Source organism: Antechinus flavipes, chromosome 6, assembly GCF_016432865.1.
Source record: "Antechinus flavipes isolate AdamAnt ecotype Samford, QLD, Australia chromosome 6, AdamAnt_v2, whole genome shotgun sequence".
Taxonomy (NCBI): domain Eukaryota; kingdom Metazoa; phylum Chordata; class Mammalia; order Dasyuromorphia; family Dasyuridae; genus Antechinus; species Antechinus flavipes.
This window is the reverse complement of record NC_067403.1, coordinates 209,823,511-209,844,030: the sequence shown is the minus strand read 5'-3', so window position 1 is coordinate 209,844,030 and position 20,520 is coordinate 209,823,511. Positions and strand designations below refer to the sequence as shown.

Genomic DNA, 20,520 nt, shown 5'->3' with positions numbered 1-20,520 from the left:
TTTTATTATTATAGGAAAGTCCCAGAGGAGGCAACTCCTCCTATCTATGCGGCTCATCCTTGCTGTGTAACAGAGTGGTGGAGAACACCGAGAGGTTAAGGCATTTGCCTAGGTTCCCTTTAGGGGTGTCAGAGGCAAGATTTGAGCTGGGGTCTTCCTGGCTCTGAAACCAGCTCTTTATTCCCGGGGCTTCCCTAGCTCTCCTTTTGTTGACGTGGCCTGGGCAGTTTACTGTAGGGATCACATTTCTGCTTGTAATGGGCTTCCCCCTGTGACTTCCTGTGGTCTGAAGATGATGCTGGGTTCTTGCAGGCTGTGCCAGTAGGGACCCGCCAAGCCAGAGGTGCTCTGTGGCTGCATTTGGGGGTGGCCTCTCAGCGGACAGATTTGAACTCAGGTTTTCCAGACCCTAAATCTGGCACTGGATCCACTGAATTTCTTGATACATGGTCATGCATGGAGATCATGGACAGAAAGGCTGTGATACATGTTAGTGAGGAGAGAGCCCTTATGTCGAAATGACAGATCTAAAAGATGAAGCCACGTCTGCTAACTTAGGGTGTGAGGGATCTTTCTAAGGATGTCCATTCGAGCAACACCGGGTTGTGGCCGGGGGTCCCAGGTCTAGTTTGGATGTAGAGACAGCTGCCCTCTGTCCTTGTGTCTTTCTGCCTGTAGATAAATTATTTAAAGAAACACAAAATCGCTCATCTTGCCTCCCCCAGCCTCCGGCGATGAAGGTGGTGTTGGTTGGGATGCCAACGTTTCTCTGCCTCCGTTTGTCAGAAGTAATTGCTCATTATAACATTAGGAGAGCCGTGTGGGCAAACCCAGCCCGTTGCCAGGAGCTGACGTTGGATCTGATTGGTTGAAGCGCCCAGGATGCAGATGACCTTCAGCCACATCATCTAGCCTGTTTTCACCTTTTGGCCCGGGGGGGGGCCCGGTGTGGGGCAGGTGGCAGGCGCTGGGCTTGTGTGGGGACGGCATCGTCCGTGGGGACGGTGGCGTCCTTGGGGATGGTGCTGATGCTGCCAGCTCTGGGAGGATTACTGTCAGGTGAACGACCTGCCTCGGGCCTCAGGGATGCAGGAGCTGAAGCGTGAAGCAGCCTATTAGATCATCTTTCAAATTATGGTTTTGTGACTGTTGTTGCTGTGTTTTGGGGTTTTGTTTTCTTTTGAGGGAGTGGAGAATGAAGCTGCAGCCTGAGCTCCCTAGCACTGATTGGCCCCAACCTCTCAAAAGACAAGTCATTTATCTGATCTTATTCGACCTCTCCTGGATCCCAAGGCTTCTCCCCGTCTCTTCCTTGTGCCTTCCCCTGCCCCCCAGTGCCAGAGTTCCAAAAGCCTGATGAAGGAAATGCTTCTGTGCTGTTTTTGCCTGGGAGAAGCGCCTTTCTTGGTCGTGAGAAGCCATAGCCTGCTCTCTGGAGCCCAGTGTTATCCTCAGGGGGAGGAGGCAGACCCCAAATCCATGTCTCTGAACTGTGTAAAAATAGGCTGTATTTTTTTTAAGAGCACAGGAAATGGCTCTCCTTGGGGAATGTTGGCCTGTCTTTTGGTTCTCATGGTGAGATAGTGGATGTTTTTGGAACCTTCCACATTCGTTTTCTGTCAAGAAAGCGAGAGGGCCTGCTGAGGATTGTCTTGTAAACCTCAGGCAAGAGAGAAATAAAGGCAGAATTGTCCCCAGTCTCAGCTCATTAAGTATGGGATAGTTGGGGTTTTTAAGCAGCAGATAGACTTATTAGTCATGTCGGCCTTTTTGGGGATGTCCAAAGAGGGCCAAGGAAAAGATTGCTTGGATTTCTCCCTTTCCTGCCTGTTTCTACAGAGTTTGTAGGTTTACAAAGCATTTCCTTGTGGAGGAAGATAGATACCCTTGTTGTTGTCCCCATTTTGCAGATGAGGAAACTAAGATGCGGAGCAGCAGTAGCCTTGACCCAGGCCACGTACCTCCTAAGTGTCACAGCAGAGATGTTTCTGCCTCGGAGGCTGGCCTTCTTTCTGGTGCAGGAGAGGGGATGAAAGTCTCTCTGGTACTTTCCTGCTCCTGTGGCTCAGCACCCCACAAGGATGGTTGGCATTCTGTACCATGCGTGCCTGGGTATGCACGCCTTCCAGCAGAGGGGAATTTTTCAGCCCGAGATTTTTCCTAAGTACACGCTTGTGAACCAGTGCTGGGGTGTAGTATGACTGTGCATTTGGCTGTAAATGTCAGTTGAAGGATCTCTTCCTCCCCCATTCACTCTCCCACGCTTTTAAAATTCTCTTTGATTCATCTTCATCTGAGAGTCAAAAAAAGAAAATTCCTAGGATGACTAAGATTTTTGAGATAACTATTAATTGGCGTGCCTTCTCAGCAAGGGGACGGGAAGAGAGAAGGAATTAGGTTTGCCACAGATGGAGCCTGGGCTTGGTTTCTGTGAGGAGACAAGTGAGGAATCTGGGCTGAATTTGACCCATCTGGCTGAAATGGAGGCGGCGTAGACTATCACTCACACCCCAGCATGGCCCGCTTCAGGCCTTTGATGACTGGGAACAGCTTTCATTTCTCCACCCTCCTGTCCCACCCGTTTTGTTTGGGGACTTTGTCAATTTTCTCTCACGGGGGAATCTTCGGGGACTCCCCGTTGCTAGCCGTGTGGCTTCTGAGAGGCTGGTACTAGCCTGCCTTTCCAGCTTTGTCTCCAGTTACTTCTTTCCATCTATTCCACACTGGCCTCCTCCCTGCCCCCCGAACATACCCTAAGCTGTCCCTCCTCCCAGCCCTTATTGACATTGTTTGCCCAGCTCTTGATGCCCTCTCTGCCCCTGTTTGTGTGTCGGACCCCTGCCCATCCTTTAAAGCCCAGTTCACTTGAAACCTCTTCCAGGAAGCTTTCTCCAGTGCCTTGGGGGATGTCCAGGGGCCGTGGTATGGCTTGTCTTCCTCCCCCTCCCTGGGCGAGGTTTTACCTGTACTTTGTACCTGCCCCGTTTCCTAGCGCTGGCCTCGGTACGTAGTAGGGCCTTGATGGGAACAGAGAGAGGCTCAGATGAATTAAATGACGAGCTAAGTCCGACACCACCAGGCAAGTGAGCCCACTGCTTCAGAGATGATGTAGCCTTCCCTCCGCTCCAAGGTGCTATGTGCAGGCATGTGAATTGAACTCCTGGTTGGAGGCCCCAAGCAAAGGCTTTGTGCCATCGTGGTCCACATTGTAAACACCGGGTCTGGTGTCACCTGCCCCTTCCCACCAAGGCACCAGTGCGCGCCCGACCAACATTGGGATTCCGGCAGCTGTGCCCCACGATGTCTCTCTCTCATCTGTAGATGGAGGATTGCCCCGAGCCTTAAAGGAGGGCTTTACAAAACTTGAGAGAGTCTTGTGGGCCTTTGTCTTCGAATGATTGCTGTCTTTTGGCCTTGGGGGGACCAGATTCCAGTTGGTGATGGTAGATGATGATAGATTATTTGGATTAGAAATTCTGAGTAATTTTTCTTCTCTGAGGTGTCCCTCTTTGGCCAGGTGGGAACAGGAATTGAGAGTGAAAGGAGGCCATGTGTAGATGAAGCCCAGGCAGAAAGAAGGTGGGCTTTTGAAGCCAGACTTAGGGTTTTCTCTCCCTGCCTCCTGGGATTATTACGAAGAAAACGCTGTAAAATGTAAGGTTCTCCAGAACTGTCAGCTGCTGATCGTCTTATTCTTTGTGACTTACTTTCCCAGCCAGGTCCTCCTCATTCCCACAATGGCCCCTGCTGAGGGCTTCAGTAGGACCAAGGGAAAGCCAGCTCAAAAGAAAATGCTCATACAGCAGATGGTCCAGATGCCCTGCTGAGCGCGCCTGAGTGGCCCTAACGAGCCTCCGTGACTTTCTGGGCCGCGTGGCCAGCTGCCTTGGCGCTTTGGGAGAAAGAGGCCCCCTCGGTTCCCAAGCACACGTGTTTTTAGGTTCCTTTGGCCTCTTCACACCCCTCCATGGCCCCACCAGGTGCCAAAACTTCCTCCCCAAATGCTCAGATCCAGGCTGCTGGGTCAGATTTCCTGCCAGAGGTTTTAGCATCTGGACTCCTGTTTACTGTCCAAATGGCAGACTTTTTGGAAGTTCCTTCTATACTGTGGCTGTGCCCTGCAAGAGATTGGCAGTGAGTAAATTTTGTCAGCTCATCATCCGTAGAACCATTTTCTGGTGAAAGCGGAATGCTTGCCTTTAAAAAAAGTTTTATTAATGCCTTTTTCTTAAAACTTTTTCTTTTTTAATTATAGATTCGAAAAACTTCAACAAACATCAATGTTTCCATATATATAGAACAGAGAGTATTTTAATTACACTCAGCTTTAAAAATATGTTTGTGTATATAATGTGCACATATGTGTGTATGTATGTAGGTGCACCAATACATATACACACATAGCATTCAGCACCCATAGTGTCTCTGGAGTGGAGAGAAGGCTGCGTCATTTCCTTTGAAGCTAATAGCACCTTTCACTTGGGTTCATTTGCCTTGCAGTATACAACTTACCTCTTCATTTAATTCAGCTGAACTTCCCTTTGTTCCTGATCTTATCCCTCTCTTTTCTCCTTCACGCCTTTGATAAGGCTGTTTCCTGCACGTGTCTCCCCCCCCCCCTCCTCTCCTTCCCACCTGTTACCATCCTGTCTGTCCTTGGGGAGGCTTTCCCTGATTGGGCCAGTTGGCTGTGGCCCCCTCCATGGGTCTCTCCAAGCACTCTGGTCTGGCTGTCTGCGTACATCCCTCGTCTCCTGTCCAGCCAGACGTCGAGGGCCTGGACTGTTACTCGCCTCACAGGCCTAGGACCTCGACACTGAATATTTGTTGATTTAAAGTAAGAATCTGCAGTGACTGGCAGGGCTTCCTAACTGGAGCCTGCTTGCTTTTGATCTCAGCAAGGTGTTGGGGAAGGGCGCAGCCCAGCCCGAGGCCCGAAGCTTCCTCTCTTTTGACAGTGTCTCTGTGTGTGTTTTCCTTGCCTCAGATTACCAGAGACTGATGACTGTGGCCGAGACCATCACAGCGCTCATGTTCCCTTTCCAGTGGCAGCACGTCTACGTCCCCATCCTCCCCGCCTCTCTCCTGCACTTCTTAGATGCTCCCGTTCCGTACCTGATGGGCTTGCACTCCAACGGCCTCGATGACCGCTCCAAGCTAGAGTTGCCTCAGGAGGTAAGAGGGGACAGTGGGGTCCCCATGCACTGAGTGAGGAGGGGAGGGCGAACCTGGGATAGACGCCTGGCTGCCTGGCCCTGGACACCAGTGTCAGTGGGGACATCCAGGACTGTTGACTTGCCTGATCTGAGATACCACGTTCCCATCCCTCCTGGGACTCTGCCTTGCTCCTCTGTCTTGGTCTCTTTGTAGCAGGAGGCAGAACTAGGGCTTGGGTTGGAAACTCTTTTATGGCCTTGGAATGACATGCCCTGCTGCCTTTTGGGAATTTTGGTTTGTGGCTGAGGTGGGGAGGAGACCACGGGCTGTTACTACTCCAAGAGAGGCAACTAGTCAAGAAAGGAGGAGCTCATTGGGAGGGACCTGGCACTTTAGGGCTGGGTTACCATGGCTAGGCCACTTGACTATTTGAGCCTCAGTTCTTTTATCTGTAAAATGGGGAACTAATCTTCATAATGCCCACCTTCTAAGGAGGTTGTTGTGAGGGTTAAATAAGATAAGATTCATAAAGCAATTTGTAAACCTTAAAGTGCTAAATAAATGTTATTATTGTTGTTGTTATTGTTAGTATGTAGTGAATGGAATGTGGCACCTGGAGACAGGAGGACCTGTTATAAGGAGTCAGTACCTGTGTGATTAGGCAAATTACTTTATCAGTTTCCTTATCTATAAAATGGGAGCTGATAATACTACTTGTATCTCTTAACCTCACAGGGCTGTTGGGGAGATAAAATCTAATCCAGTAAATGATAGAAGGTGCTCTGCAAAGGCTGATTGATTATATACAGTTGTATATATGCGGTCTGGCTATGACAGTGACAACTTAGAAATGTCAGCCTTCATTCTGATGGCTGATTTCCATTCGGGAAGCATTCTTCCACATCCTGTGTGCTCGGCACTCGCTGTGTGCTGGGAGCCCAGAGCTGCTCGTTCCTTGCCCGCCTTCCGACGTTGATGTGCAGGGAGCCAGGACGACACTGACGGGTGAACTGTGCCAGAGCCGGCTTGGGTTGGAGCAGGGCCTGCCTCCGGGGCGGCCCTTTCCCCTCCCCACAGAAACAATTGGGAATTCTCTGGGTGCTGCTCAGGAACAAGAAGCCTGAAGTGTGGAAAGGAATAGCAAAGAGGGAAAGCGTTTGGATCGTGTAGCCAGCCTGGGCCGAGGATCTGGGGAGCGGGGATGGGCGGATGTCGTCAGCATCCTTGATGAGCATCCCTGATAATTAGCCCACCCTTGTGATGCCTTAATTGCAGAGAAATGCATCTCTCTCTGTGCTTTCCTTTCCTCCCCTTCAATTTTAGGCACCAACATGTCTGTCCGTGAAGCTTCTCCTTTCTCTCCTCCCTTTTCTTATCTGCATCTGGAGGGGTCTGTGCTGAGTTGAGGTAGGGCAGAACAAGAGGAAGATGAGGGGTAGGGGGGAGCAGTGAAAGAGGGAAAGAGAGAAAAAGGGAGACAGAAAGGAAGGAAAGGAGAGGGAGGGAGCAAAGGAGGAAGAAGGAAAAAGGAAGGGAATGAGGGACAGAGGGTGAGAGAAAGCAGGAGGGAGAAAAAAAGGAGGAGGAAAGGAGAGAGAGAAAGGGGGAAAGGAAGAGGGAGGGAGAAGAGAGTAAGAGAGCAAGAGCCAGCACATATTCATTCACTTGCTTTTAGCTTGGAGAAAGGAAGTGGTCTTGGCAAGGGCTAGAGAAAGCCTAGCTGTTTGAAAAGGCAGCAGTAAGATTAGTCCTGCCAGTTCCTGGGCCAGAGTCTTGTAATCTTTAAACTGAAAGAAAAAGGCCTTGGTAAGCCTGGGATGGCAGTCTTAGAAGGAAAGAGTTGGAAGGTTCTTGGAGATCCCCCGGCCCCGTCCCCTCCTTTAAGGATAAGAAAAAACTGTGATCTCAGAGGGAAAGTGGGCACTAAGATACATGATGGTAGGAAATGACTTGAACCCGAGTCTTGGGGCTCCAAACCCAGTGTCCTTTCTGCAGGTTGGGAAGGTTGAAGCTGTGAGCTTTCTGCTGCCAGAGCTCCCCGGGCAGAGAGCCGAGCTTTGGAATCTGCCCCGGGCCAGGGCTTGTTGGCCCTCGGAGGCCGAGGCAGCCCAGGGGGCCTGACTTACCGCGATGCCGCGGCTCTGCCTGAGCGGCTGTAGGCGACCGGGGAGCCACGTGCGAGGAGGGCCCGGCAGCGCTCTCGGCTACCTGGTGTGCCGAGCTCCTGGCACCCACAGCTCTCCCGGAAACCGCCTCGGCCCTCACCACATAGACTGTGGGAGCCAGAAGACGTGGCTTTGGCTCCCAAGTCACGTCCCTTCTTGGGCCCTCTGGTGCTTTGTCCATAAAATGCCGAGGTTGTGCCGGGTGATCTCTAATGCCCCTTCCTGTTCTAAAGACTCTGACTGTCACCAAGTTCTGTGAACAAGGAAATGGAGCCCTGCGGAGGCCAAGGGCTCTGGCCAAGGTGGCGCAGTGGGAGGAAGCGGGGGCCGTGAGGACAGTGGAAGCAGGGGAGGGGGTCCTGCAGGAGGCCTGTGTTCAGTTCTGGAGAAAGCTGGGGGAAGGGAAGGTCCGGTGGTCTACCCAGCCCAAATCAGAATTCATCGTGGCTGCCCGCCTCGGGCCACCAGCGGCTCCTCAATGGGCCTTTGTTTCTTTGGATAGAAACTCAGGAGTTCAGTGGGTCCAGAAGCCGGCCTTTTGTGAGCTGTCCGTCGTCTCATGCTTCTCCACAAGGGGTGGTTGTTGGAGTCTAGGAAGCAGGAAACCCGATCGCTGTTAGGGGGAGGATGGAGAGGGTAGAAGCGACTGGAAGCTGCCTCCCTTTTTTAAGGCAGCCACTTAAATGTCTGCTTCAGACACGCCTTGCTTGCCAAACCTCTGTCCGGCCCCTGATGAGCGGTGGTTTGGCAGAGGTCAGTGTACAGGGCCTGGAGCAGGCAATGGGGCCTTCCACAGGAAGAGAGCCAGACTCGGTGAGATCTGAAGTCCACGTGGTCACAGCCACTGAAAAACAGAGCCTTCCCTTCTCTCCAGAGTCTGGGGAGACTGAAGCAGGCTCTGCCATTAAAGGGGAAGCTGACCCAACATGAGGAGGGGCCCATTTCTCCTCCTGAACCACCAGTGATGAGCCTGGTGATGGTGGTGGGGATGGAGGGAGGAGTAAGGGATTTTTTTTTTCAGCCAAAGGGATGCATCTAATCTCTTACACTTAAGTGTTTGCAGGAATGAGTGCCTGAGCCACAAGCTTCCCCAGACCCTGCCTATTTTTGGAGAGGAATAGGAATTGGGGTTTTCACAATTACATTTTTATTTATTTGGTGAACTCAGTAACTGCTAAATAGTGATCCTGCTTTCCTCTCAGTAATTTGCCAGACAGTAGCACTCTCACTTGTTTTTCCATCTTTCTTTTTTTGTCTCTTCTCTTCCCTTTTTCCTCTTCTATTCCCCCTCAGTTTTTCATCTTCTCTTTTTTCTTTTCCTATTAGTAACAAAATTACTAATATTAATTAGTAATCCCCTCTTTCCTTTTACTCCCTCATCTCTCCCTTCCCTCCTTCCTTCCACTCTGTCTTTTACTTCTGTCCTTTCCTCCTTCCATGTTTCCTCTTGACATCAGTAGCCTGTTGAATGGTGATCCTCACTGCACTCGGGACCTCTGTCTCTGTCCTTTCTCCTTCCCTATTCCCCTTCATAGTAACAGGCAGAATAGTGATGCTTTGATTCCCGATGTCTGTCTCCACCTCTTTCCTCCCTTTCCCCTTTTGTTCAGTAACCATTGAATGGTGATCTTTGTCCTCTCCTGTTCCTTAGGCTACTGTCTGTTCTTGCCTCCTATTCTTGCCTCCTTTCTTGCCCTTCCCATCGCACTTCAAGAATTGCCCCCCTCCTCAAGATTTCCGTCCCCCTTATCCCCACGGCAGGCCCTCAGAGTGGCTGGCCTGTGGTCCTGCTTAGACAGATTAGTCTGTATCTGTCTCCCTGTTCCATCTGCTCGTGTCCAAGGGCATCAGCAATGTGTGTATCCAGTGTTTGTAGTTTATGAAATTCTTTCAAGTTGTCCTTCTATATTTGGTTCGGAGCAGCAGGGGAGAAGCCAAACCGCCATTATTGAGTGAATACACGCTATTTTTAGATGCCTTGTGGGTTTCCTTTTGGAGAAATGGGCCCTTTGAGCCTTCTGCGATGGCTCCCTCCCCCCCCAGTCCCAAAGTAGAAAGCTGCTGGCTTTGTGGCCTTCCGGGTGGATGATTTTTGGCAGGCTTCGAGTCTTCCTGTGTACATCTGAGTAAGCCATAGGTGAAACTCTCAGACCTGGCATTCACACCCACAACTGTGGCTTCTCTGGGCGCTGGTACGGCATTGTTTATAATTTTTAAGATTTTTTTTGGCTGAGGCAGTTGGGAGTAAGTGACTTGCCCAGGGTCACACAGCCAGGACGTGTTAAGTGTCTGAGACCAGGGCTGGTGCTCTATCCACTGGGCCACCTAGCTGCCCTGTCTCTTGCTTTTAAGGGGAGAGAACTCCTGGGAGATTTTCTAGCCCATGCTTTTCTGAGAAGGGCTTTGCTTGCTCTCACTTCGCAACTGTAATTTTGAGCCATAAGCTTTCTGGCTATTTCAGCCTGTAACTATTTAGTTATTTTCTCTCTTTTTGGTTGTTTCCCTCCAACCAAGCATTGCTGGCTAGTAGTTTTAAAACTAAATAGCTAAAAACTTTTCTGCTTGATTCATGATGTGAGCTAAAGATAATCTTTTTTTCCTCATTAGAAATGACCATTCACATTTATATGAAGCTTAGACCTATAGAATGCTGGAACTGAGAGGTGCTCTAGAACATGGAACGTAGGGCTGAGAGGGAGCCTAGAACACAGAATGCTAGAGCTGAGAGGGACCTTAAAAAACCTCTAGTGCAATGACATCTTTTTTGTGTCCTTGACTTCCCCCCAACCTTCTACCCACCTTTTAATAGTTAAGTGAATACTATGAACTCCTCAGAATAACTTCAAAAATTCATAATTAAAGGAAATGCTAAATTTTACTTAGAGGTTAGTGAAAATAAAAATGTAACTTTTCCCCCCATTCAATTCCACTCCCCTCCCACCCTGGCCCCCCAAATTTCTATTACCCGCCGCCTCTGCACCCTCCCTCCCCCATAAGTACTCCTGCTTGAGTACAACTAGCTCCCTTCTCTTTTTTTACAGATCAGGAACCTGAGGCTTAAATCTCAATTTGATCTTAGTCCCAAAGAATACCAAACCATTTAGAAAGGAGCTGATCTTAGAAGGGTGGGGGGCTCCCCTTGTCCCCTCTATCATACACCCTGGTGGTGTGTGGCGGACAGATCTACGGGATTATGTTGGTTCCCCAAATTCTCTTAGGGCCTATCCCTGACCCACAGAGTTCACTGGTGGCTTAGCTCTGCCCGGGGACTTCTGTGGGAGCAGCCTCCCCTTTAGAAAGCAGCCTGCCTCTCTTACTGAGGTTCGGACCCTTCTCACCACCTGCTTACACAAAGGCCTTCTCAGAGACCCCCGGGCTGACCTGGTTCTGCAGGTGGAGTCTGGCGGGTGGAGGCCCTGCTTTTCCAAGTGCCCTTGGGCTCTTTCTGGCCCTGCAGGAATAAGGGAAGGTTTAAACCAACAGCTGGTTTTATTTTCCCACAAGTTTGTTATGCACTAGCAGGCAAGAGGCCGTCACTTAGACCCCGAGTTGGTTTGGGCCTGCGGCCAGCCTGACCGCCACCTTCCCCAGTGCCCGAGGAGGCCCCCCACATTCTGTGGTGCGTGACCTTGGCTGAGACGGGAATAAAAGAGGCCAGATGGAACTAACCCAGCTGCGCCTGTGGCCGTGAGCCCCGGCTGCCGGGCCCTCTGAGAGCTGGGAGCCGGGGTGGCCGGGGCTGCAGATGGGCGGGATCTCGCCCCGGCCCGCAGCCGCCCTCAGCAGGCAGCCAGCCCGAGCCTCGCTGGGGGAATCGGAGAGGGCCTTTCCTTAACCCGTGAGGGCTGACACAGGCCCTGCTTCGGCCCCCTTCTGACGGGAGCTCTGCGGGCACACCTCGCCACTTGTCTCTGCCTTAGTTTGGCGGTGTGAAAGGAGGAGAGGAACGGCCTCCAAGGGCCCTCCCCGGGCGCTTGCTACGTGCCGGGCGCTGCGGCTGCGGAGACAAATAGGAAATCACCTTTGGCCCCAGGGAGCTCGCGCTCGGGGAGGGGCCGGCTGGGTGACACCGAGGAAGGAGCCAGCCTCACGAGCGTAGTAATAATGACACTAATAGCTTTATGAAGCACTTTTTGTCTGGTAGCTGTGTGACGGGGGCAAAGCATCTTACAGGTCTGACCTCGTTCCCTCCTCTTTGAAATGAGGAGCATTGTTGTAGCAAGAGGAATTTTTCCCCCTGTAACCTTGAAACACTATAGCTGTGTATATTAGTCATTTTAATAGCTCATTTTTTTGAGCCTTCATTCTTTCCTGTGAATGCTGCAACTGATAACTTTTCTTTCTTTTCTTCCTTCTTCTCTTTCCATTTCCCTCCCTTTCTTTTTTTCTCTCCTTTTTCCTTCTCTTCACCATTCCTATTTTTCTTCCCTCCTTCCTGTTTGCAGGCCAATCTCTGCTTTGTGGATATTGACAACCATTTCATTGAGCTGCCCGAGGACCTGCCTCAGTTTCCCAACAAGCTCGAGTTTGTCCAGGAGATCTCTGAGATTCTTATGGCCTTTGGAATTCCCCCTGAAGGGAACCTGCACTGCAGCGAGAGTGCCTCCAAACTGAAGAGCCTCAGGGCCTGTGACATTGCTTCAGACAAACGGAATGGGAACATCGCCAGCTCCCCTCTGCACACCTATGGACTCCTCAAGGAGAATGAGACCATTGCCAGGCTGCAAGCCCTGGTCCAAAGGACTGGGGTAAGCTTGGAAAAGGTGAGTCTCCTGCTACTTGTGGCCCCTGGAGAGAGGTGGCAAGGGGGGCACAGTGCCAAGAGCCTGGTTTTTCCCTTGTTGCTGCTTGTCCAAACAAAATGCGTCTCACTTGCACTTTAAGTCCATCTGCTTCCTGCCAGGAGGTTCGCGGCATGCTTCATCGTTGGCATTTGGCGTATGGTTGGTTGTTTCATTAATCAGAATTATCAAATCTTTCAGAGTTGTTTGTTTTTAAAATGCTGTTGGTTGTATAAATTGTCCTCCTTCTTCTGCTCCCTTCCCCTTCATCAGTTCCTACAACTTTTCTAGGGTTTCTCGGAAATAGTCCCTCTCAATTCTTTTTGTTTTAATATTTTTATTTTTCCAGTTATATGTAAAATAAATTTTTTACATTTGTTTTTAAAACTGTGAGTTCCAGATTCTCTCCATTTTCCCCACATCCCTCTATTGAGAAGGCGCATGTGAAGTTATGTTAAATATTTCCATAAGTTATCCTCCCATAATATCTAATAGCATAGAAGTGTTCTGTAATATTCACATACCCATCATTTGATTAGGCGTTCCCCAATGGTTCTTCCCACTTTATTTGACAAGAACCAGTTGAAGGCAAAAGTGAGGGACTATAGGTATGGAAGGAAGCATGCATTTTCATTCATAGCCAGTCTTTTGGTTTTTGCTTGATTGAACTTATACAAGGGAGGGTTTGGGAATGGAGGAGAAAGGAAGAGTCAGTGGCAGTGACAGTGAAAAAAGAGAATCATTTAAACTTTTTTTTTCAAAGGTGACTATGAGCCAGAATGGCTGAAATAATGTATGTGATTTTAAGCAGCCACAGTCCTGTGTAGCCTACATAGGATGGTTAGATGCTCCAGAGAGCAACATTTGCTCCTGGAAAGTCATCTATGAGTTTCTGCCTCTCTCATGAGGCCCTGCACCCAGCACAGACTCCTGGGTAGGCCTCTGCTCTCCACTGAGCCTCTTGGACGTCCATTTGGATCAAGATAAAGGATATGGTTTTTTTTTTCTTTTTTAATAACTTTTTATTGACAGAACCCATGCCAGGGTAATTTTTTACAACATTATTCCTTGCATTCTCTTCTGTTCCGATTTTTCCTCTCCCTCCCTCTGCCCCCTCCCCCAGATGGCAAGCAGTCCTTTACATATTAAATAGGTTACAGTATATCCTAGATACAATATATATGTGCAGAACCGAACAGTTCTCTTGTTGCACAGGGAGAATTGGATTCAGAAGGTATAAATAACCCGGGAAGAAAAACAAAAATGCAAGCAGTTTATATTCATTTTCCAGTGTTCTTTCTTTGGGTGTAGCTGCTTCTGTCCAAGGGATATGGGTTTTGGCTCCTACCAGAGACAAAAATCAATTCTTACCCAGTGACCCTCATTTTCTTGGTACTGTGGAAATGTTTATTGATAACCTGTGAGTTTTTTATTTTTCTATTTTACAAAAGGTATTTTGAAATTATAATGCCATTGGGAAGTTGTCTTGTTTTTGTTTTTAATGGCAACCAGTAAAAGTCAAGCTGGGCAAGTTTTTTCTCTTTGCAGTCTCACTTTCAGTACCTGTAAAATGAAGGTGTTTGCCACTTTCATGTGCTCTGTAAGGTCCCTTCTAGTTTGAGATAGATGATGTCATTGCTCCTGGAATTCTGTAGATAGCCTGTTACCCTGCCCACATCAGGCCCTTCTTTTTCTTTCTTTTTTTTTTTTTAATGTGCTTTTAAAAAATGATTTTAATCACATCATTTTCCAAAATGCACCTGCCTCCTCCCCCATTATATCCTCTCATGATAAAGAAGCACAGTTAACAAACCAAACCAGCACATTAATTAAATGACATTGTCTCACAATGTAAGTCTCATTCTGTTCCTGGGGCTCTTCCCTTCCCTATTTGGAGGAGGGAGCTGTTCCTCCTCATTAGCTCTCTGGAGTCAAGTTGGTTAATTTTTTGAATTCATTGATCTGAGTTCTTTTGTCTTTTACGATTATTTTTCTGGGTATTTTTGTAATCATTATTTTGATTATTCTCTTAATCAGATCAAGGTTAAAAGACCTGGAAGAACATCACAGAGACTCTCTGGTCCTCTTCACCTCTACTTTTTATGATGAAGAAATTAAAGTCCAGGAAAGTTAAATGCCTTTCCTAAGGATATACTGAAAGCAATTAGCAGGGATTTGAAACTAGGATCCCTGACTTTAAAAGCCAGGGCTCTTTTCTCTTTATCATGCAGAACTGGAGTTTAGATTGATTTAACTGTTCTTGCTTTCTTTCCAGCAATTTGGGAATAGAAGAGAACTTCCCCCATTTTAACTCCCCCATTTGGAGTAAGTGAGCCATTAGGGTGAGAATCGCCGGGCTAAACAGGCTTCTCGTTGCTGAAGGCTCCACATTTAGTCACCACATCCATCCCTGCTCTGCTCTCTCTTTTTGCTAACAGGTCCTGATCCTGGGCTCATTTTGGGGGTGCTCAGTTCAGCTACTGACCCCAATTCTGCTCAGGAGTCACAAAGAGTCTCTTCTCATTTCAAGAAAGAAAGGAAAAAAGGAATGCTTTTTCTAGCTGTTGTTTCTTCTCCACAGCTGGACATGCGAGAAGAGAGCAGCAGCAATAAGGATCTCAAAGTTCAGTGTGAAGAAGAGGAGCTCAGGGTTTACCAGCTGAACATCCAGATCCGAGAAGTCTTTGCCAACCGCTTCACCCAGATGTTTGCTGACTATGAAGTGTTTGTCATCCAGCCCAGCCAGGATAAAGAGTCCTGGTTCACCAATCGGGAGCAGATGCAGAACTTTGATAAGGTGAGGGTGAAAAGTAGTGACATTTAACAATGGCAATCCAGTGCCAGTGAGATAATTCAAGCCAGTTTCAATGGACTTGTGATGGAGAGAACCATCTGCAGTCAGACAGAGGACAGTGGGGCACTGAGTGGATCACAACATAGCATTTTTACTCTTTTTGTTGTTGTTTGCTTGGATTTTGTTTTCTTTCTCATTTTTTCCTTTTTGATCTGATTTTTATTGTGCAGCATAATGATGATGGAATTATGTATGTAGAAGAACTATATATGCTTAACATATATTGGATTACTTGCCATCTAGGGGAGGGAAGGGGAGAAAAGAAGGGAGAAAAATTTGGAACACAAGATTTTGTGAGGGTGAATGTTGAAAATTACCTTTGCTTATATTTTGAAAAGAAAAAGCTATTTTTAAAAAATGGCAGTCCATAAGTGTCAGGGTGGGCTCTTTAAGAATGACAGTCAAAAAATAGTGTCCTGGCAGTGTCTGTGAGAATAATGGTCCAGTGGAGACTAGTAAGGGAGGAGATGGCTCTGACTTGAGTGAACTCTGAGGTAAACCATTGGTCTTCCTAGTTCTTTTGAGACATTTGTGCTCTCATGACCTTAATGCGATATTGGGTAAGCCTTAAAGTCTTGTCCAATGAAATGTTATTTGGCATAGATAATTCTACCCCTCAGACAATCAGTCCAATTCAAGAAACATTCATTGTCCAGCCTCCAACAGGCCAGGCGCTGTGCTAAGGGCTGTGAAGCTACAATTAATAAAAACAGATAGCCCCGGCTTCAATAAACTTCCCAGCTAAAGAACGAGACAGCGCACCAAAGTCGGGAAAGCCAGGCTGGGACCCGAGGGGCGCCTTGCCCGGGAGTCTTGTTCTGTGGTGTTGAAACTAGGCAAGGCAGCAGATTAGCTGGAGGCTGTGAGCAGTTATTAAACCCTCGCAGTGCGACAAGCACTTTGTTAGTACTGGGGACGCAAGGACAGAGAATGATCAAGTGCTGCTCCCAGGACATGGATCCTAATGAGGGAGGTGACAAGTACGTGCAGTCTCTCTTCTGCCTTTCTTCTCTCTGCCTCTGTCTCTGTCTCTCTCTGTGTGTGTGTGTGTGTGTGTGTGTGTAGATACAGCATAAATATAACGTTAGTGTGTGTATATATACACTCCCCCGCACACACACATAAACAGGGTGACTGGGAAGGAGGGCACTTCACAAAACACGTCATACAGAAGGTGGTGCCTCATGGAATCCTGAAGGAAGCGGGGACTTGGTGAGGCAGACGCAAGTGGGGAGTGTATTCCACCCATGAGGACCAGAGACAGCATAGAGAGGAGAGATGGATGAGTCCAGCAGAGGAGTTTGTATTTGATTCTGGAGGTGTTGGGGAGCCACGAGGGATGGTTGAGTGGGGGAGTCAGCCCAGTGAGATCTTCTGGCAGCCGTGCGTAGGGTAGAGCGGAGCAGGGCCGATGACACTGGGAGATCCCCAGGAGTCTGTCACAGTAAGGTAGGGGAGAGATCTCAGGGCCCGACTGACATGGTGGCTGTGTGGCCTTCCCCGTCTTTCCTCCTGAGGGGTTAGTATGGAGCGGTTCATTTGGGAGGTTCGGTTTCCTCCTGCTCCTCTGGCCAGCCGCGCCGTCCCTGTTTCTCCGGTTGTGGGTGTGTATGGAGGTAGGCACTTCTCAGTTGGTCGGAAGGTCATGCGTGTGATGTGTAATGGGTTTTGTTGGAAACACACAAAAGGAGCAACTTGGTTCTCTGATGGGCAGCTGGGAAAGCCAGTGAAATCCCAGCGGATCGTTCTCGTGGGGGCGATGGCGTGGCATATTTTGCTGTTCCTGCCCTGGCTAACGTGCTTCCCTTCTTGTTTTCCTTTCCTGGGGTTCTGAAGGCCTCTTTTTTGTCAGATCAGCCTGAGCCCTACCTGCCATTCCTCTCAAGGTTCCTGGAGACCCAGATGTTCGCATCCTTTGTTGACAATAAGATCATGTGCCACGATGATGATGACAAAGACCCCATTCTGAGGGTGTTTGACGCTCGAGTGGACAAAATAAGGTTACTGAACGTGAGGACGCCGACCCTGCGAACCTCCATGTACCAGAAGTGCACCACTGTGGATGAAGCAGGTGAGGCGGGGCTTCCTCGGGCTGAGTCCTCCCCTAAGGCGTCCTCCCCACCCGGCACAGTCAGCTGGGCCCTGCCCCGCGGCCGAGGCAGACAGTCTGCGGTGGCCTTCGGCCCGCTTCCTGAGGGGTGCCCCCTTCTGGCCTTCAGCTCCGACCCCGGGCCTTTGACGGAGACGCGAGTTCTCCCCAGAGCCCTGCGCACAGTTAACGTGGGAGAGCCTCCTGTTTTTAGCCCAGACACCGTAAGGCCTTGGAAGGCTGTCGGGGTCCAGACTCCCGAGGAGGCGGCTTCCTCGGCAGCTCTCGGGCAGAAGCTGTGTGGGCGTCTTTAGTGTGTCTGCTAGACCGTGAACCCCCTGCCCGTGGGCACCATGGGCACGGCTCTGCTAGGGCTGCCGAGGTCATCGGGGCCCAGAGAGGCTGTGGTTTGTTGCAGGTCCCACGGTAGGTGATTGAGCTGGACTTTGCGCCCACCTCCTTCAGGTGTGGACTAAACAAATCATTTTCCAGACTATGTGAAAGAAGGAGCTGCAGGTCCTGCAGATAGGTCTGCTTGGGGCCTTTAGGCTATGGAGGTGTCTGGGTGCTGGGATGGACCGGGCCCGGCCTGACATTGTCGGTGGAATGACACTCACAGTCCAGTCAAACTCTCTGCAGAGGCCTGGCCTGTGGGAGCAGCTGGGCCACACGCTGCCTCTCGTGCTGGCAGAGAGCTTCTCTCCTGACATTTGGTAGCTGTGTGACTCTGTGCAAGCCATTAACCCCTCTGGCCCTCAGTTTCCAGGCTATCAAATGATAGGGATGGACTCTCTCCCCAAATATGCCCAGTCCTGCCCATATAATCACCCACGTTATGCACGTCTGGCCATACACGCACCCTACGTATGTACGGCACACCCCTATATTCATCCTCCAGATACACCTTCTCTGTTTATTCCTCTGTCTGACCTTAACAGTAGGAAAAGGTAGCTCAGAGTTGTGAGGGAATGCTATGCTCTGCTATGGTTTTTCTTTCTGGGAGTCTCTTGCCTATGATGAGGGGAATTAGTATGTTTAACTTCACGTAGGCCCTAAAGTGGCTATTTTGCAGCTTTTGAGATAGACCAGATGTTCAGAAGAGCCTCACCCTTTGTTTTTGTTCTTGTCCGCATTCCCTGCAGAGAAAGCGATTGAGCTGAGACTGGCAAAAATTGACCACACTGCTATTCACCCCCACTTATTGGACATGAAGATTGGACAGGGGAAGTATGAGCCGGGATTCTTCCCCAAACTGCAGGCTGATGTGCTTTCAACCGGGCCAGCCAGCAACAAGTGAGTAATCCTGGAGGCTGTCCACGCCGGAAATGCTGGAAATCAAGGTTGTATATGCTGGGGAGGGTTGGGCTGAGTGGTTGGGGGATCGGTCATATCCACCATGATTTCGAATCCCCTGACGGACTCTAAATTAGGTAAAGTAAAGATAAGGAAAGCCCTCTTCATTCACCAGCAGGTCAAAGAAAAATTAGGCTTAAATAGAGCAGGGTCAGGGAATTTAAAATTTAAAATTTTGGGATAACTTTATTTCAGTATAATTGATTTCTCTGGTAGCCTATATATTTTATCCTACGCATGTAAAAACATTATTCCAAGAAGGGAGCCATGAGCTTTAGCCAGAATGCTAGAGGTGCCTGTGACTCCAAACAGGTGAAAATGTCCTTCACTCTCAGATGTTCACTACCCTTGATCTGACTGTAGTTTAGTTAAGGACTTCAGACTGCTGATGAACTGTAAGACCAGATGAATTCAAGCTTGTAACTCCTCGGCAGAATCACTGCCTTCTGGTCACCATGCTGATGGCAGTGAGCTGTACTATTTGTTCAATGGCGTAGAAATGGAAAAAGGCTGGGAAAAAGTCTTTGCAGAGTCCAGGTGCCCTTGAACCTCTGTCCAGTTATCAGTGGAGATGGATGGCATCTGCCTTTCCTAAGAGACCACCCCCTCGCTCAGCCTTGGTCTCTGGCTACTCTTCTGCCAGAGCAGTGACAGCCTTTGCAGATGTGTGTGGTTCTGCTCTCCCTCCCCCCTCCCAGCCCCCGGCCCTTCAGTCCAGCCTGGGGCCTTTCACTACTCACTCCAGGAAATGGTCTCCTTGTTTCTGACAGGTGGACCAAGAGGAACGCACCTGCCCAGTGGAGGCGGAAGGATAGACAGAAACAGCACACAGAACATCTACGCCTAGATAATGACCAGAGGGAGGTGAGAGCCTCACGCGACCCGAGCCGGGGTGAAATGTTGGGGAGGGGGAGGGATTGCCAACGGCTCCAAGATCTCCAGAAAACTTTGCTTACAGCAACCCGATGAGGTAGCAGGGCAAATACCATTTATATCCATTTTATGTAAAAGGAGAGTAAGAGAGTTTGGGAAACGGGAAGATTAAACCAGATGGTGTTGCTAATAAGCAATTGAGTTGGAGCAAGGCCTTTTCGCTGTTGAGTTCAGTCTCTAGAGCTAGAAGGGAAACAAGAGCCTCTCAAGTCTCACTCATCTCCTGTTATAGAAGCAAGCAAACTGAATAGTCACTCCATGGGCAATTAGTGATGAGCTCTGTTAGAAATGGTATTTTTATTAGATATCAAACAGCTGTTTGGAGGGTGATTGTCTTACATAGATGTTTTTCTCCATCAACCAAGAGTCTTTAAAGTCTGGATCTTAATATAGTCCATGAAAATCCTCTAGGAAGGACCTTATACTATACAGTGTTGTTGTTTTTTTTTAATATTTTATTTTTTCAAATATATGTAAAGATAATTTTCAACACTCATTTCTGTAGGCTCTTGTGTTCTAAATTTTTTCTCTCTCCCTCCTTTACTACCTCCTTCCCCCAAGCAGTAAGCAATCTGACATGTTATACATGTATAATCCTTTTAACCATATTACCATATTTGTCATGTTATGCAAGAAAATCAGAACAAAAGAAAAAACATAAGAAAAAAAAAGCAAACAGAAAAAGAGGTGAAAATACGATATTTTGATCCACATTCAAGTCTCCATAATTCTCTCTCTGGATGCGGATGGCATTTTCTATCCCAAGTCTATTTGGAATTGTCTTGGATCACTACATTGCTGAGAAGAGCTAAGTCTGTCATAGTTGATCATCACATAATCTGTTACTGTGTACAATATTCTCCTAGTTCTGCTCATTTCACTCATATATCCAAGTTACAACTTTGGAACAGTTTGTCAAGTAGGAAAGGAAAAGAAAAATTACATTTTGTGATGCTTATTCATAAGCCAGTAATATATTTATTATTAGTCAAACAATAATTTTTTGTGTTATTAATATTGTAGAAATTTTTAGCTATCATTCAGTGTTATTATTTATATTTTTATTTATTATTCATAGGCTTTAAGGATTTCCAGAATGAAGGAAAAATAACAAATCACAAAGATTCAAACAATAATAGTCTCATGAAAAGAAACTAAATTTTATCTTCTCATACACACATGTACACA

The 20,520-nt window shown here is 48.4% G+C and overlaps 1 protein-coding gene across 2 annotated transcripts in view; it reads left to right on the top strand.

The window, feature by feature from the left end:
* The window catches only part of DENND5A (DENN domain containing 5A), an 89,688-nt gene that overhangs the window by 45,794 nt on the left and 23,374 nt on the right, over positions 1 to 20,520 (top strand). For both annotated transcript variants that reach the window (XM_051966545.1, XM_051966544.1), the window contains 6 exons: positions 4,988 to 5,175; positions 11,768 to 12,085; positions 14,685 to 14,900; positions 16,794 to 17,028; positions 18,189 to 18,339; positions 19,170 to 19,263. In XM_051966545.1, coding sequence (XP_051822505.1) covers positions 4,988 to 5,175; positions 11,768 to 12,085; positions 14,685 to 14,900; positions 16,794 to 17,028; positions 18,189 to 18,339; positions 19,170 to 19,263 — 1,202 coding nt within the window. The remainder of the gene's footprint in view (positions 1 to 4,987; positions 5,176 to 11,767; positions 12,086 to 14,684; positions 14,901 to 16,793; positions 17,029 to 18,188; positions 18,340 to 19,169; positions 19,264 to 20,520) is intronic.